Here is a 16,686-nt window from a genome sequence, read left to right on the forward strand (position 1 = left end):
TTATAAAATTAATTGAAAAAGGCAAAAAAGATACTATCCAAGGATCACAATAAAAAATATTACTCTAAAACAATCTGATTAGTTTGAAAACCAGCCCAAAACTATTAGTGTATTCCTCCAGAAGATGAAGAAAAACATATTTGTGACTTCAGAAATTAGAAATCTTCTTGTCAGAAACATGTTTTATTATTGTAACCTCCTTTTATGATTGAAAACCAGCTCTAAAAAAGTACTAATATGTCTGCTTGGCATTTTTTATTTGGTCTGAAAATCTCTTTTCCCTCCTCATACGGCACTTTTCTCATAACTACAATTTGTCCAGAATCAGAGGGAGTTTCTTCAGAAAAAAGCCAATGGGCAATATATAAGACATACTATTTTCTTAGAGTTTCTGGTAAGAAAGCAAGACAATATTAACCAAATAAATTTGATACAAGAAAATAATGTTTAACTCAAAGTAAATTGCTTCGCATTTAACCTTTTCTTCTGATTCTAAACTAGATGACTTCTATTCTTAAAGCTTAAGATAAATTGGACATACAAATCAAAATCAGACCCAAGTTAAAGAAAATGGGATGCCAAGGACAGTGGTTTAGCAAAAGTAAACTCAACAACAGTTAAAATTAACTGGGAAAATTTTAATTAATAAGCATCAAATGTACTTTACATTGATAACTGCAAAACTGAAATTGTGACATTTTAAATATTTTTCTCAAAAAGGTTAATTTTCTTTTTCCTGGGAAACATGGAGATCCGACTATAAGCATTTACGTGGCCAGTCTAGGTCACTATGGTTTAGTTAACGCTGCTATCCAAACAGGTGTCACATTTCCTGTCTACAGTAAGGTAGACTGAGCTTCTTGTAGTGCTGAATTTTAGCAAAATTTCCATGAGATAATTTAAAGGAATGTCAAATTTTTGAAGTGCAAACTCAAACTCTACACTGGGATCACTTTTTTGCTTGAAGTGCATCTGACTTGAGAATACAGGTAATTTTTCTTTCTTAATTCCTTCAAAAAATATTTCTGCAATAAGTCTTGTGTCTTCTTTACTACGACTGGGTTGTTTTTAAGAAAGATTATCAGCTCTGTGGTTAGTCTCCCACAGTTGATAAAAATTTATCAAAAACATCATAATACAACTTGCAAGAAAAAAAGCTGTCTTTCAAAGGCTGCAGGAACAGGGAAGAAATAGCACTTCTTATTTGTATAAGCACAAACATTTACAGCTAGTGATACTTCAGGTAAATCAAATATAGTATTCAAAAGTTCCATAAAAATGAACAAAAGATACATGTTTACTTCCACTGCTCCAATAGTCAAACGTTAGGTCTGTATGAGAGTTGCACTGTAGCAGTTTCCTGGTCCAATTTAAGGGTCCGAAGTCTTTTCTGTGTATTTGGCCCAATGATGTCCACATCCCAGATAAATTCAGTTCAAAAAATGGAAATTAGGGCAAAGACCCCATATAACAAAGCACAGGGATATGCTACTAGCAGTTGCTGTCCTTCCATGGCTAGTGCAGAAATAAAAATTTTGGAAGCAGAAAAACTACACCATCCAATAATTCCAGCCGTGAGAATGATTCCTACCATTCCTCTGTAACCGAAAAGGAAAAACAAGGAGGGCCAAAAAAGACAGATGAGGTTAGTTACGGAAGAACACTACAAAAGCAATTCTAAATAAAAGCATTTTAAATCCACATGTAAACATCTGCAGAAATAACTAAGATTTTTTTCCCCAAAAATGTTCAAATGTACTCCACACTGAACTCAGTGATGCTGAATTCTCCCATGTAATAAAAAGCTCATTTATAAATACATTTCGCTCCTTTTAGCATAGAGCTTCTCAACCATGGCACTACTGACATTGGGCTGGATGCACTTTTGCTGCAGGCGACTGTTCTGTGCACTGTTAGGATGTTTAGTAGCATCTCTGGCTTCTAGCTGTAAGATACCAGGGGCACCCCTGCTACCCACAGTTGTGAAAACAAAAATTGTCTCCAGCTATTGCCATATGTCCCCAGGGAGTAAAACTGCCCTTGGCTGGAGAACAATGTTTTAGTAGAAAATGTCTTCTGTAAAATTCATATATAAATATATTAATCTCAACAAATGAGAAAGTGAAGCAGTTTCTGCACTGAAAATCTGAAGCATTTTTATCCAAGTCATCATCTTGCCAAATATCTGGTATCAAATAGTTGATATATGCTCTTCTCTTAAACCTCTGTTTTTTAACTCTGTAAGTGTAACAAAGCCCAGCTAGTGTCCATCACTAGCCACAGAAAGAGCTTGAACTGCTGAGAGAGCATCTGAGCACTGGACACAAGGAGGAACTTTATTGGCAGTAATTTACACTTCTTTTTAACCTCACCGAAATCATTATCTAAAAATTATATTTAAATGTGCTTACAAGTACATCTGAGAAAGTGATAGGTTAGTAATAACCTTGTGCCCCACTCAAATGTTCCATTTTCAGTTAAAAAGCTGCCAAATAGAGAATACGTTTATTATCCATTCACTTAGTACATGCCCAACATATTCAAGAAATCAGATATAGTCTAAAAAATATCAAAAAGAAAGTATAATTTTAACAACTTCACCTTTTCCATGCTAAATTTAATATTTAACAATCACCACTGTTTAATTCATTTACTGACACTGTTTAAGTGAACACAAAACTTGTGAAATTCTTTAACGTAAGTAAAAGCTGAGATAGTATTAAAGATACCATCTTCAGTGTTCATCACTGAAAAGCATATATCTAGTATGTATGCTGAATCAGAGATTTATCCTAAATTGATGGCAAGTCAATCTTATCGTACAGAATCGGTCAATCAATACCCAAAATAAAGATCAGTACTTACTGCAAAGAAAATATCACTGCGAAGCTGGAAAGTAGGATCATGGGAAGAAGACAATATCCAAGGACACTTGCCACACAACCAAATGAAACACCTGTCATACTCATTAAGTTTAATAAGCAAAACATCCCTAGACATCCAATTGCACTGATCCCATATACATAGCCAAACTGGATTTTGCCAGCCTGTGGGTAAAGAAAAGATTATAGGTTAAAGTGTAAAAAAATAAGTTATTTTTGGCCTTATTTTACCTAAAATGGTTCATGTAGAAGATATTTAATTTATGAGCATCAAAATCTACAGAGATATCTATTCTTTATGCAAAGAGGTAAAATATTGAGCAGATCGGCTTTCATATCTTCCTTGAGAAGTTTCAAGTATCCACCTCCCAATACACAAATATTTGGTTTTTCATTTTCCAGTTAGTATTTGAGTTTGGCATGGAAAGATACAAAATCATGTACAATCATCTAAAGTATTCCATTTCTAAAAAGAAATCTGGTTGATTTTAAGCAAATAAACTACAGACAAGATGGAAAGCCATCCAGAATGTTTGGACAACAGCTAATGTCACTTGAAAGCACCTAATTCCACCAAAACTGCCTCAAAGCAATTTATTCTCATTGGCAGATGTAGCCATAACCTTTTTAACAGCAGAAATAATTTCATCATTCATTCTCTAAGTGTGTTAAGAGGAGCTAGGAGAAAGAAAGCCAAGATAAGCAGGAAGCCATGGTTCTGTGGGACGGAGAAGAAAAAACTGAATAACAACCAGGTGAAAGGAATATAATGAAAGATATTTTTTCCTTTATTTTTCCAAATTGTTGGTTGATTTATAAAGTCTTTTGACCATAAACAAACAAACAAAACCTCAGGATAGTAATGGTTAGCTAAATTGAAGTTATAGCGCCATTAGTCAAGCTATGTAAATAAACACTGTATTATTGTATTCAGATCACGTTATCACTAAAATCAGTCTACAGAGAAGTTTGTCAACTTCTGATATGTAAAACTCAATCACGAGAATGCCTCTACAAATTACGTTAAATGGAAAAATCCTTGAGATTTTGTGACTCAATATTTATATATAAATACTTGAGAGTGTAGAAATTTGAAAAGTTTAGTTGAGATCATTGATAAATTCACTCATGTAGTAATAACTCGTACTTGCACAGTGCTTTAAACTTTTCAAAGCATTCTCACATGACCTGTCTGCTTAATCTCCAAACAATCGTGTTAGTTAGGAAGCAAAGAATTATCTATGAGAGAGCTGAAGGATTAAATAACTTGCTCAAGGACAGAGTAGGAGTACTGAATTCACTCCCAGTTTTTCTGACTGAAAACCTCAACATCTGCCCATTACATCAATAATCTCTTCTAATTTAGAGACCTAAATAAAACAAATATTAACAATTATCTTTATAACTTTTCATTTTCAATATGTTTTATCAGTCTTAGGGAGGTGGGAGATAGGGACTAAAACCTCTTATCCACTAATCTTTCAATTCATTTGAAGTCAAAATAATATACAGAAATAACCACCATCACCACAAGAAAACACTATCCAAAGTCTAGAAATTTAAAAAAAAAAAAAAAAAGAGCAAGACTAAAACATTTTGTCAGTCTCTGAAAAGAAGGAATTTTGATGAAGGAACAAAGCCACACATATTATTTATTTATTTATTTTTGGTGTTTTCCCTCTTGGAACAAGATATTGTATTTATTATCAAGGGAGAAGTAATGAATAGGTATAAATTCAAGCAACTTAATACCATTCAAAATACATCAAAAACTTGATGTATAAGCAATCTCAAAAATGGCTCTTGGTGGAACATTTAAAGATTGTTCTTTCACCTCACACTGAGAGTTAAAATCTTACCAGTAACAATGTGGCTCCAAAGGCAAGGCAAAAAACCATGGGTCCTGCCAAATCGGTCTCATTCATGATGCTGCCATCTGCTACTTTTAATGGATGTAACACTGTTAGTGTTTTTTGCCAGATGTGGTCAAAATTGATACCTAATTCTAAAGGAAAAGAAAAATAAGGAAGCCAGTTAGAATTGTAATATACCTTTAGTTTACTAGAATCTATGTTAGAACTGGAGACGAAATTAAATATCCAGCATTAAAAGAAAATCTAGCAATACCAGATGTTATTTCGATGAGTCCTCAATACCAGTCTTTACTGATTATGGTGCATATTCCACAAATATCTAATTTCTGGTTTGGTGTTGGAAAAGGTATCAATATGATGGAACAGATACTCTTAGCTATTACTGCACATCAAAGAATACATGGATAGGGTTAATAGTAAGGAGTCCTGTACTTGGGGCTTCAGCAATGCATGGAGGCCCCCCAAAATTGTATACAAAACTATGTCTCTATGTATATGTGTGCATTTTTCTAAGGGGCATATTCATAACCTTCATTAAACTTTCAAAGGGTACTGAATTAAAAAAATGTTCAGAACCACTGCATTATGGGTTTGGAATACAATCTGAAACCCACTATACCTTTCAGTGATGTTACTAGTTCTTCCAGCTTATTTCCATGTAGAATAATCAATACCATGCTATTTCCTTTTATTTCTTCCACTGATAGAATTGTTAATATGAAGTAAAAGATGATGCTAATAATATATTGACATATTTATCACTTTTAAAGATCTATTAAAAATCCTGTCCCCTCTGGCTCAATGTGGTTTCATATATAATCTGTTCAAAATGGGTCACTTAATAGAAAACTATTTCCTGCAACATTTAAAAGAAAAGGAAAGGATAACTTCTCTAAACTAAGGTTAATTTTCACTGATCCTACCTTCCAATAAAGGTGGCTCATCCTCAAAGTTGTTTCCATAGAATGGCTGAGTTGTAGTTGGAGTGTATGCCTGAGTTGGCTGGTAAATCTGCCCGGTATATGGCTGCTGTGGCTGCATCATGTCTGGAGGGACAAATCGGCCTTGCTGCGAGTAGTCATAGCCAGCATTATGTCTGTAAATCAAAGTAAGTTAGTTTCATTTCTCAAAATTATGTCAACCCCCCCCAACAGCTGATATCTCTGAGACTAGAGAATCTTAGTCATGCAATTCCTAGGATATCTACTTTGTTAGGTTTTATAAATAATGGTTGAAATGATTACTAAGATCAAGCTGATTATCTCCAAAAAGTTGTCTGTTTTTTTTAGGGAATCTTCCTGTTGATGCCAACACTCAGTTATGCAGCACTTAAGCATTTTACAAACTATTAAACTTTTAAACGTTAGGTCAACAAATAAAACTTAAAAATCTTGTCTGTTTTTCTCTCCTGAGTATATATAATATAAAGATAGGTGTAAAATCAAATTTATGCCTAAGACTATGAATGAAAACTTAGGATGACAGACTTTGTACTACATGGTATATAATTTTCCACTGCAATTTAGATCTCCATTGAAAAAATCATTCTTTACTCTTTGTAGTACGTTACTTTTTGCAAGTGTGTAAATCTCTTTAAGAACAACCATCAATTTCAAACCACAGAGTAGAATAATCGAGTTTTGTGAAAGCTTTCTGAATATAAAACATTGAGTTCGCCTTGCATTTGAATACTGCTTTTAATTTTTCAAAGTAGCTGCACACCTACTGTTTCATTTGGTATGTGCTATACAGAAAATCCTGCATTTTAGAGGGAGAGACCTTACCATGGTTATTTTAGTGATGAAAACAATAGGAAACAGGATACTGAGCCAATATTTTTTAAAAATTGTTACACCATGCTCTGGAAAAATATGACATCTAGAAATGGGACTAATCTAATTACATAGTAAGAAATACAGAGGTAAAATTATTGTTTTAAAATATATATATTTACAGTAAAAAAAAATTCATTTTTAGAATTAGCCAGCTAGACTCAGTTTAGATGATCCCAATTTTGTTGGCAACGTCCAAAGCATCATAGTCGGGAGCCAGTCAAACATATGTCTTCTCTCCATCAGGCCTGATCAGGGTGTTGACTTTGGCCTTCTCAATGTCGTAGAGCTTCTTCACAGATTGTTTACTCTGGTGTTTGTTGGCCTTGACATCCACATGAATACAAGTGTGCTGTTGTACTCTATCTTCTTCACGGGTTGGGGAGAACCTGATGATGGCATAGTGGTCAAGCCTGTTTCTCCTGTGGGTGCTCTTCCAAGGATATTTGGGCTGCCTTTGGAGCCTCAGTGTCTTGGGCCATGGGAAAGTGGGTGACAGGCACATCATTTTTTTTGTGGCTGTGGACACCTTTAAGCACTGCGTTCTTTGCCGTCAAAGCCTTTGCTTTGGCTCTGGGAGGGGTAGGGTTTCCTTCTTTGCTTTCAGTGCCATCTTTGTAAAAAGGGTTTTAAAAGTAAGATACAGAGCTGAGAAGCCTTAGAGAGCCTTTAGTCTAATTTTTAAAAATTTTATAGTTCTTTTTTATAAGTATAAAAATCTAATGACCTCCATTAATTTTAAGTTTTTAAAATTAAATCTTAATTTTAAATTAATTGAGCATCTTGATTAAAAGCAAATCAAAGCAATGGCTAATTTTCAACTATGCACTACTCTTTGGAAATTCCAATGGTGTTCTCAAGACTCACCACTCTAGTCCAATCCATGCTGAAAAAAAAATACCATTTATTTTAATGACTATATAATAATATACAATTTACCGCAACATTATTTTAAGAGCAGAAGGCAAAAAACAAAATAATATGAATAACTATCAGTTATGAGCATAGGCTACTATGAGCCTGTTAAAAGAAATGAGGCAACTGTATGTATGCTGATAAGGAATGATAATCAAGAAATATTCAGTGGGAAGAAAAAAACCAATGTTCAAGATACTATACACCATATACACCCATCATGGCTTTCTAGAATATATCTATATGCATATGTATATATGTTATACATATAGATTATACATATAGATTTCTGTATTTCTATATATCATTATATAGATAAAGGGACCTGGAAACAGAGAAAAAGGACTTAGTTTTCACGTCATAAACGTACCTTTGTACCTTTAAAAATGTTGCACAACACTTATTAAAATCAATTCTCAAGTGTTACATGTAATATATAGGCATATATTAATTACTGGCAATTTCCAAAAACATAACTAATAGCCATTTTGAATATTACTGTGTAAAGCACTGTTATAAGTGTTTAATGTGAAATATCTAATATTATCTGCACCACAACTTTAAGAAGTTAATTTTATTAACCTCCACATTATAAAGATATGGAAACTGATATTTGGATTAAAATGATCTGCCCATGTGTACCAGGATTCAAAACTAGACATTTTGATTCTAACTCTTAAAAACTGTAATAAAAATCACTCCGAAATCCTACCTTACAGAGACAGTTGTAATATTTTTTTTCTGTATATGCATTTCCTCGGTGATTTTTGTATACAAATATGTTGCTTTCTATTTACTTGCACCTATACACACACACCCCACAAGTATAGCTGGTTGAACTATGACAAGAATTCACATTTTTGATTTACTGTATTGATCTGTTAGGATGCATCATAAATCTACATCTAAGTTTATGAAACAGCTAGAAAAAGTTCCATATGAAGGCTTCTACAATCAGCATAAACAGATATACAATATACAATAGTGGTTTTCAAACTCTGATTTTAGGACTCTTTTATAGTCTTAAAATTTATTCTTGAGAACCCCAAAGATTTTTTAATGTGGGTTATATCTATCAATATATTTACATTAGAAATTAAAACTGAGAAATATTTAAAATATTTAATTTAAAGTAACAATAAATCTATTATATTAACAAATATTTTTATGAAAAATTATTTTTAAAAATTACTGACAAAAGTGGCACTCTATTATCAATCTCATTTATGTCTGGTTTAATAGAAGTCAAATAAAAATTCTTATCTCTCTGCATTCAATCTGTCGTGATACACTGTTTTAGTTGAAGTATCTGAAGGAAATCAAGTGTTGCTGACTTTCAGTTGGAAAATAGAGTATTTTTAAGAACTTTTTCAGATGACCACGAATATTCCTTTTGAAACTACATCAACACTCAAAGCAAAGTGGTAGTTTTTTAAACTTAAGTTGCAACATAGAAATTGAAACAATATAATAAACTTTTTATACTGTTTCATTAAAATACATCCATTTGTCTTGCACTTTGAATATATCCTTTCTTTACTCATTTTGTAGCATCATGCACTGGCCATTTAAAAAACATTAGTAAGAGTTATGCAGATCCTCCAAATATTGACCCATTTCATATAAAAAAATATATATATCATAAAAATATTTTAAAAATCACGTTAGTGTCATCACTGCTTGCGTCAGAAAAATGATTACTGGGCAGCCTGACAAGTTCATGGTGATGAATACAAATTTTCCAAAATCCTCATTTTTGCCTGAAAGCTCTAATTTGATCACTGGCCACACATAATATTGTTTTCCTTGAAGTGATAGGCTCATTTCATTAATTTATGAGAAAATATCTGCCAAATACTCAAATCTGAATAACCATAGTTTATTATGACAATTGTTCTTTCAATAAAAATTGTTTCCATGAAAAAGCAGCTGATTCAGCTTGAGACTCAAATTGCATAGGGGCTTTTCCTAATCACTGTACTTCAGCATGAATTAAAGTGCTTTATGACTGCTTTCCATTTTATCACAGAGAATATTTTTTAAATGTGTGTATTCGAGCGTCAGAATAAAATTATAATTCTTACTGCTTCATCAAGGGCATCCTTAAATGAAACTGGTTCTCCCCAACAAGTGTGTTGCAATGAAGAATACAATGATTACTGGGACAATTTGATGCCATTGTCTACTCATATTCAGGTGCCAGCAGTTTTACTATTCACTGCTTCTGCAACATCAGTACAAATGTCAATGTACCTCAAAAGTTATATAATATCTTAGTATTGTAATAAAAATAGTTTTGACCTTAAAGACTCTCTGAAAGGTCTCAAGGATGGATTCTCTAGAGTCTGCAGTCTATACTTCAGAACCCCTGATATAGATCCAGAAATCTCATGTAAAGGAGAGAAATACTGCATGCAAATGACAGCTTCAAAGGTGGCACTATCATTCCTTCTACGAGATTCAAGGTGAGAAAGACAATACCATAGAATTTTACTATTTTCCTTTTCTAGTAGGAAAATTCCTGACTCCTCTGCTGGTTTTAAACTAAAACATAGTATGGTAGAGATAATCTTTATAGACTAAATCAATTACAGCAGGAAAAGTGGCAGATGTAAACCTGCTTTAGCACTGAGTACCAAAAAGAAACACAATGTCTCTTAACATACTTGGTTGGCTATTTAAGGCCATGAAAATCCTTAGACAGTGCACAGGACATAAAGGTATTACTAATTAAGTAAAAAATAAAAAAAACCTACTAGCTTTCAATACTTTAAAAAATATGTAATTGGTATTACTATGTATTTTATAGGCATATCTAGAAAACAATGTGAGTCCAGTCCAAATGTGACATTCATTAAACTCACCAGATTAAGATCAAATAGCCTTTCATTTTTTTTGTTTTTATTTTTGTTGTTTTTATATGAATATATGAATGATACCTACAAAGTACCCATAGAGGAAACTGCAAAATATTAAAGCTGATTTCGTAGGGAAGATGCAAAACTATGGACTAATAGTCAAGTCAAACTTGAAGACAATCCAAGTCATATGCTATCTGAAACTAGATTTTTATCAATAGCTAAAAGTTATCAGCTGATCTTTGTAACCAAGTTAACAAAACAAAGAAAATGTTATTTGATAAACTGAGATAGATATTTAAAATATCATTAGATTGCAGACCTAACTGAAGGTACATATAGAAATAGAGGGGGCCCATTTTTTTAAATAAAGCTCAGAAATCCAGTTACTACTGCTAATATATTAGGCTTCTTGTTTCTCTAGACTTCTCTAGACATCATCTATAAACTCAAATTCCTTAAATGGCAATAATGGTTATGTACCTGGGACAAAACTTCTTTACTAGTACTGAAGCACTGTTTACTGGTACATAATTTGGTTGGAATGGAATTATAAGAATAGCTAGCAACAGAATATCTAAATAATTGCTCTGGAAAACTGAAATGAAATAAGTGGAATGATAAATAACATCTTTAAGTGATGCAAACATGGACAGGATAGGAAAGAAAGGCAGAGACAGATAAATCTGGGAGGTTGAAATCTAAATGGAATAGTTCTGCTGAGTCCAAACATCAATATAATTTGTTTAAAAACAGGCCTGCATACCGACCAGGTTTTCCAAAGCCCTACGGCTGCACTCTAGCCATACATTCGTTTGTCCTCTTTTACACAGAGCAATCACAAAAAAATACATATTTAGGTAAATAAATGAATGAAAATTTCTCGACATGTTTCCAATTTTGCCCAATTAACTGATGAAAGAGATAAATCCTCAATGATATGTAGTTGAGAATTTAACAGAAAGGAAAAAAGTGATTCATGGAAGAATTTTTAACATGCTCACTTCTCACAGTTCACTGTGTTAAGTTTTAGGGGGAGAAAACCTTAGAACAGGGCTCCAACCTCCGGGCCGCAGACTGGTTTCGATCTGCGGCCTTTTAGGAACCAGACCACACAGGAGGTGTGGCTTCATCTGTATTTCCAGCTGCTCCCCAGCACTAGCATTACCGCCTCAGCTCCACCTCAGATCGTCAGGCATTAGATTCTCATAGGAGCACCCTGGTGCCGAAAGGTTTGGGGACAGCCGCCTTATATCAGGTTAAGCAGATTCAAGGGGTCTGTAAGTTGTAAAAAGTATAATCTATCCAAGACAGACCAGACTGTGGGGCTGAATTTGATTTTTGCTTTGTTTTTTAAATTCTTGGGCCCTTCCATTCCAATTTATTAATTCAAACATGTTCTAGTACTACATGTTTCTCTCAGACTGATAGATATAGTCTTCCTTTGCCCTCATCCTAGGGTAGTCTCCATGAGGTTTTAATTCACAGCCCATAGATGAACATATGATGACACATGAGCTGTCTGTAGTCGCATACACATTTATGTGGATGTTTGAGTGCATGCACATATTTCTCAGAAATAGACCCATGCTTTTCACTAGATTCTTAAAAGCATCCTGAACCATCTTAAAAAGGTTAAGCAGACCTGGTATAGAAAACGCTTTCACTTGATGGGAGAGTGATAAGATCATCTTTAAGGTCCTAAGAAACTAGGGATACAATGGCTTAGCAGATATTGGTAGAAAACCTCCAGTTAGTGTATTCTTGCCACAAATACCACAAATTATTTTTAAAAATCAGTTTTCTAATAATTCAGAGCTGAAAGGTTTTGAGTCCCTTTTCAATGTGCAACTGCCAACTCACATGTATTGACCATAAGTTTTAGGTATAAATAATAAAAATGACCATCCATTTCTATATGAAAATCACCTGATGAATCACCTGATGATTCATAATAAGAAACTTACACTGTTAAGTAGCGTCACTAAGCACTTTCAATTAATGTCAGGAAAATCTGAAAGTTGGGCTATTTTAACTATAAAGATAGTCATCAGAAAATTTTAATTTTTAATTGGTCCTGTGGACTAATTAGCATATCTTTTAGGTATCTGAACTTCTATCCATATATATAATGATGTAGAAATACTGTTACTACAAAAAGTTCAACAATCTACTTTTCCACCCACAGCACACATGAAAATTTTGCAGAAGATACTAAACTAAATAAGGCAATCCCTAAAGAAGATACTAAACTAAATAAGGCAATCCCTTCGAACCAGTGCCCTATATCTCTCCAGAAAAAGGAAGATTATGAAAAATCACATTCTTGATATGGGACATATTCACACATTCGGTTTCAGGCAGAAACACACATTCTGAGTACATGCTTTCACTGCAATCTTGACTAAATAAATTGCAAAGTTGAAAAGTTACTTGCTATAGGGTCCACCACTTCCTCCATAATCATAGGGCTGCTGTGACTGGTCATCGATGCTGTAAGTTGTCTGGTAGAAATCCGTGTTTAAGTTATCAAAGCCTGACATTGCAAATGATCTGCAATAGAAGAGAAATGGCAAATACTGCTTATGCACAAGGTCCTACTGAATTCGTTCCTGATACTTTGCTTAAGCAAATCTTCCCAGAAGATAGCAAATAATTCTGAAATTTTAGGAAGCAGCATTTGGAGGGTGGATCCAGGAAGGCGAGAAGAATGCTAAGGAATTGTCTAGTCTCTAACTCACGGCCTGGGAAGACACCTCCACTTCAAGGAACTGATATGCCTTGGGTTAGGGGCCGGGTCGTGGGAGGAGTGGTTCCATGGGGTCTAAAATAACAACAAAGGCGATTCCGCCCCTCGGGACAGGGTTTTGTAACTGACAACGCGGTTGCCTCCTTGCAAAATAAGGTTGGGACCTGCCAGAAAAGTGTAGGCTCTCATAAAACCGCCCCTGAAGTGCAGGGGCAGCGTCACAGCAAGGGCCTGAGAGGGAGGGAGAGTCTCCGGAAAGGACTGGGCGCGGCGCCGAAAGGCGGCAATAAGCCGCGTTGCACAGGTGTGGGGAGAAGCGGAACAGTGTACCGTAGGCCTGGGGCACTCACCAAAAGCGGAGGCAGCGGCAGTAGCTCCAGCAGCCCCAAGTAACCCCCGACCTCAGCTGAAAACCCTGAGCTGGCCTGGTTGCTACGTGTTACAGGGCAAAGAACTGCTTCCGGGGCACGCTCACTTGCGCAGGCGTGTTGGCAGATTTTGCTTTCTTGGGTTAGACACCGACGGGGCGGGGAACCTGATATGGTGCATGCGCAGTATCGACCAATGGGAAGCGGGAACTACTTCTAGGCGCTAGTTAGCAGGAGGCAGAAAGGCGCAGGCGCAACAATTGTTACCAGGAAGGGTTCTTCGCTCGAAAGAGGACGTGGAAGAAGACGTGGCAAGCGCTGATGTGGGACGGGCAGAGCCTGTCTCTTGTCCACAAACTACATACTCGCTCTCTCTCTCTGGAGATTCAGGCACTGTGCTAAAGAGTTTATGTGTATTATTTATCTTTAGGCCCTAATGAGGTGGTTACTCTATTATTCTCCCTTTATAGGTGAGGCTGTTAACTTCGTTTAGTAACGTTGAATTCGATGTTACATGACAACTCTGCTAGCTGTGCTAACTACTGGATATACTGGAGATACTATGGTGATACAAGCTAGCTGGTACTGCTCACCTGGAGTTAGGGAGGAGGTAAACAAATACATGTGAAATTGTTACTAATATTCTTATATGCTCCATAATTCTTTGAAGGGGCGTAACATTTATCTGGGAATAAGAATCTGGAAAGCCACTATGAGAAGGTGATAATCAAAAGGGTGACTAGGAGTTAGTTATTAGAGAAAAGCAGGAAAAGGGGAAAGGGGAGGAAAAAGAAATGGAAGAGAAAAGCATGAATATTTCAGGCAGAGACAGCAGGGAAAAGGTATGAGTCAGGGTTTCTCAGCCTCTGCACTATGAACATTTTGGTCTAAATGATTCTGTTGTAGGGGGTTGCCCTGTGCAGTGTGGGATGTTTAGCAACATTCCTGACCCTCTATTCACTAGATGCCAGTAGCACCCCCTACCAGACTTGAAACAACGAAAAATGTCTCCAGACATTACAAAATGTCCCTTGGGCAACATCAGTTTGGAAATCACTGGTCTAAATGAAGCCAGGGTTAATGAAGCACCAAGTGAGGGGAGTCACATAGGAGCTGAAACTGGAGCTACAGAAAAGGTCAGGAAATAATGTCTTGTTGGATTCTGGTGTTCTAAAAGAAAACAGAAACCACTGAAAGTTATGAACCGACGAGTGACATAATGAGATTTTCTTAAAAAAAAAAAAAAATTGTTGTGGCTACTGTGTTAAATCACTTTCTCAAAGTGGAGGAATCCTTACTACCTTTCACTCCCCTAACTCCAGATGCCATGGTATTAACTGATGAGCAAAACTGTCTTCAGGATTTATAGTACTAAAGTTTATACTGTGAGCCCTTGCATTTTATGCCAGGACTAAAATCTTGTGGTCCTGACAAAAGCCATGACATTGCTCTGGTACCAGTTTTCAAAGGAATAATAAAATTTCACTGGTTAAAATGAAACAAACAAGTAAAAGTAAAACAAAAAACATACTCCCTATCTTACAAAAATAGCAACAGCAAAAAATTAAAAAAAGACTATACTTTTGAGAGGAACAGGCAGTTACCCTTTGAGGTTTTCTACTGCATCAGAGAACTTCCGAAATTGCTCATCTAACTGTTAAATTTACTACCTTTTACAAATTATGTTATAATTTATTGACAGCTGCACAACTGTAGGTAGACTGACCATAAATCCTGATATGCTGGAGACAGCCCCGTTGACTCATTTTATGACTGATACTTTTTAGCATAATTATTAATATAGTCCCCTTTTCACTCTCAAAAATATCCCAGTTTGATTAATAAATTATATGATTGTACTTTAAGCTACATTACCTATGAAGCTTAGTTTCTAGTTATCAACAATATGCAATAATCTATCATTTTATCTGCTTAATGATCTTATGATTGAAAAAAATTCTAGTACCTCTTGGTTTCCTCTGATGTTTCTTCCTATCCCAAAGAGATGTTACCCTTAAATTTGAACAAAATACAGGAATATGAACATTAAAAATTACCTGTTTAGGATGCATTGTTCAATATAGATATTATTCAAATTATGCTTCTGAGTGTGAAAGCAATTACATATTTCCTGGATTTTCTTTCGTCTCTAGCCCCTGCTACAATTGAGAAGCCAAGCAAGAAAATTGAGTTACGTGATTAAATCTTTCATATTGTTTGTTCGACTTTGAAACATAAGCCAAGGTATCCTGCAGAAGCTCCTCAGGAATTTTGAGAACATCAGTCAATTTCATGGTTGATCCATGAAAGGCGTTCACACTGGAATTTTTTTTTTTTTTTTGGTGTGGTGTTGAGCCTCCCTACCTCAGGACAGGCTCCAGCAAGTTATAGTAAAAGAAACAAATACTTGGTAAATGTTTTGACTTCTGTTAGAGTCATTAAGCTGGCCTCACTAGGAGTAGAAAGCCTCAACCAGGTCAACGATGATGGAACATCAAGTGAGTTTGTAACGGCTGCCTAGTCTTCCACTGGAATCTAGTATGCCAATTATCAAACTTGTAATATAGAAGAAAGAACATTCTAATCACAAGTAATACCTTTTAATTAGTTTGACACTCATGTTAGTATGCACACTAACACTTCACAAACATACTTCACAAACACAAAAAACTTCATTTTTGTTTTTGTTTCAGGTTGGCAGGGGAATTGTACTTAGATATCTTAGAAATGCCTTCTTTCACCTCTGTTTTATGTTAAATATGTCATGCGGAGTTGTGCCAGAAAATTATGGTTTGAACATGGGTAGTTTTCCCTACTTTCAGCTATATCCACAATCACCAAATAAGGTGGGGATTTGGCAGCTGTGAGCGAGTCATGTTAAATCCCACAATGCAACCTGATAATTATGGTGAAAATTATTGTATGTGCCCAAGATCTGTTTTCACTACCTTGAATATTAATTATGTAACCCCATATCCCAAATATGACAAATTACCCTTTATCCCATAGGAAATTTCCTCGTCAAATTCTGCTTCTTTTATTTCAATTATTTTACTTTGAGCAATAAGTTATTGTTTGGGGAAGACAGATTTACCAATAACAACATTGGATGCTTTTGGCAAAGGAATTTAACCGCAATTTAACAATTATTCTTGGAACTTTGGCTTCAATATTGCAAGTGCCTCATGTTGTTGCAAAAAAAAAAAAA

At 35.1% G+C, this 16,686-nt stretch overlaps 2 protein-coding genes across 5 annotated transcripts in view; one reads left to right on the forward strand and one right to left on the reverse strand.

Moving 5' to 3' along the window:
* Positions 1 to 617: 617 nt before the first annotated feature.
* On the reverse strand, positions 618 to 13,615 carry YIPF5 (Yip1 domain family member 5). Of its 2 annotated transcripts, XM_039836437.1 has the most exons (7): positions 13,461 to 13,615; positions 12,795 to 12,914; positions 5,680 to 5,852; positions 4,742 to 4,887; positions 2,866 to 3,047; positions 2,412 to 2,485; positions 1,507 to 1,598 (listed from the first exon to the last, which is right to left on the reverse strand). In XM_039836437.1, coding segments are annotated over exons 2-7 (687 nt in total). In that variant the 5' UTR covers positions 12,905 to 12,914; positions 13,461 to 13,615; the 3' UTR covers positions 1,507 to 1,596. The 2 variants fall into 2 exon arrangements, with proteins under 2 accessions (XP_039692370.1, XP_039692371.1); XM_039836436.1 differs by lacking the exon at positions 2,412 to 2,485 and having other exon boundaries at positions 618 to 1,598.
* Positions 13,616 to 13,730: 115 nt separating this feature from the next.
* KCTD16 (potassium channel tetramerization domain containing 16) overlaps positions 13,731 to 16,686 on the forward strand; it is a 234,122-nt gene continuing 231,166 nt past the window's right edge. The window contains exons 1-2 of one of the 3 annotated variants that reach the window (XM_039836438.1): positions 13,731 to 14,088; positions 15,632 to 15,773. The gene's annotated coding sequence lies outside the window, so the exon portion shown is untranslated. Of the gene's footprint in view, positions 14,089 to 14,317; positions 14,615 to 15,631; positions 15,774 to 16,686 lie in introns of those variants that run through there. The other 2 variants (XM_039836440.1, XM_039836442.1) reach the window with 2 other exon arrangements.

The sequence above is a fragment of the Pteropus medius genome, unplaced genomic scaffold (assembly GCF_902729225.1).
Source record: "Pteropus medius unplaced genomic scaffold, Ma_sr-lr_union100, whole genome shotgun sequence".
NCBI lineage: Eukaryota > Metazoa > Chordata > Mammalia > Chiroptera > Pteropodidae > Pteropus > Pteropus medius.

Excerpts from the sequence above, each read along its gene's own strand:
- YIPF5 (XM_039836436.1), bottom strand. The coding sequence starts at position 12,904 with ATGTCAGGCTTTGATAACTTAAACACGGATTTCTACCAGACAACTTAC. Across the intron at positions 4,888-5,679 it reads TGAGCCACCTTTATTGGAAG|AATTAGGTATCAATTTTGAC; the intron begins GTAGGATCAGTG and ends CTTTTCCTTTAG. Across the intron at positions 1,599-2,865 it reads GCAGTGATATTTTCTTTGCA|AGGAATGGTAGGAATCATTC; the intron begins GTAAGTACTGAT and ends TTTCGGTTACAG.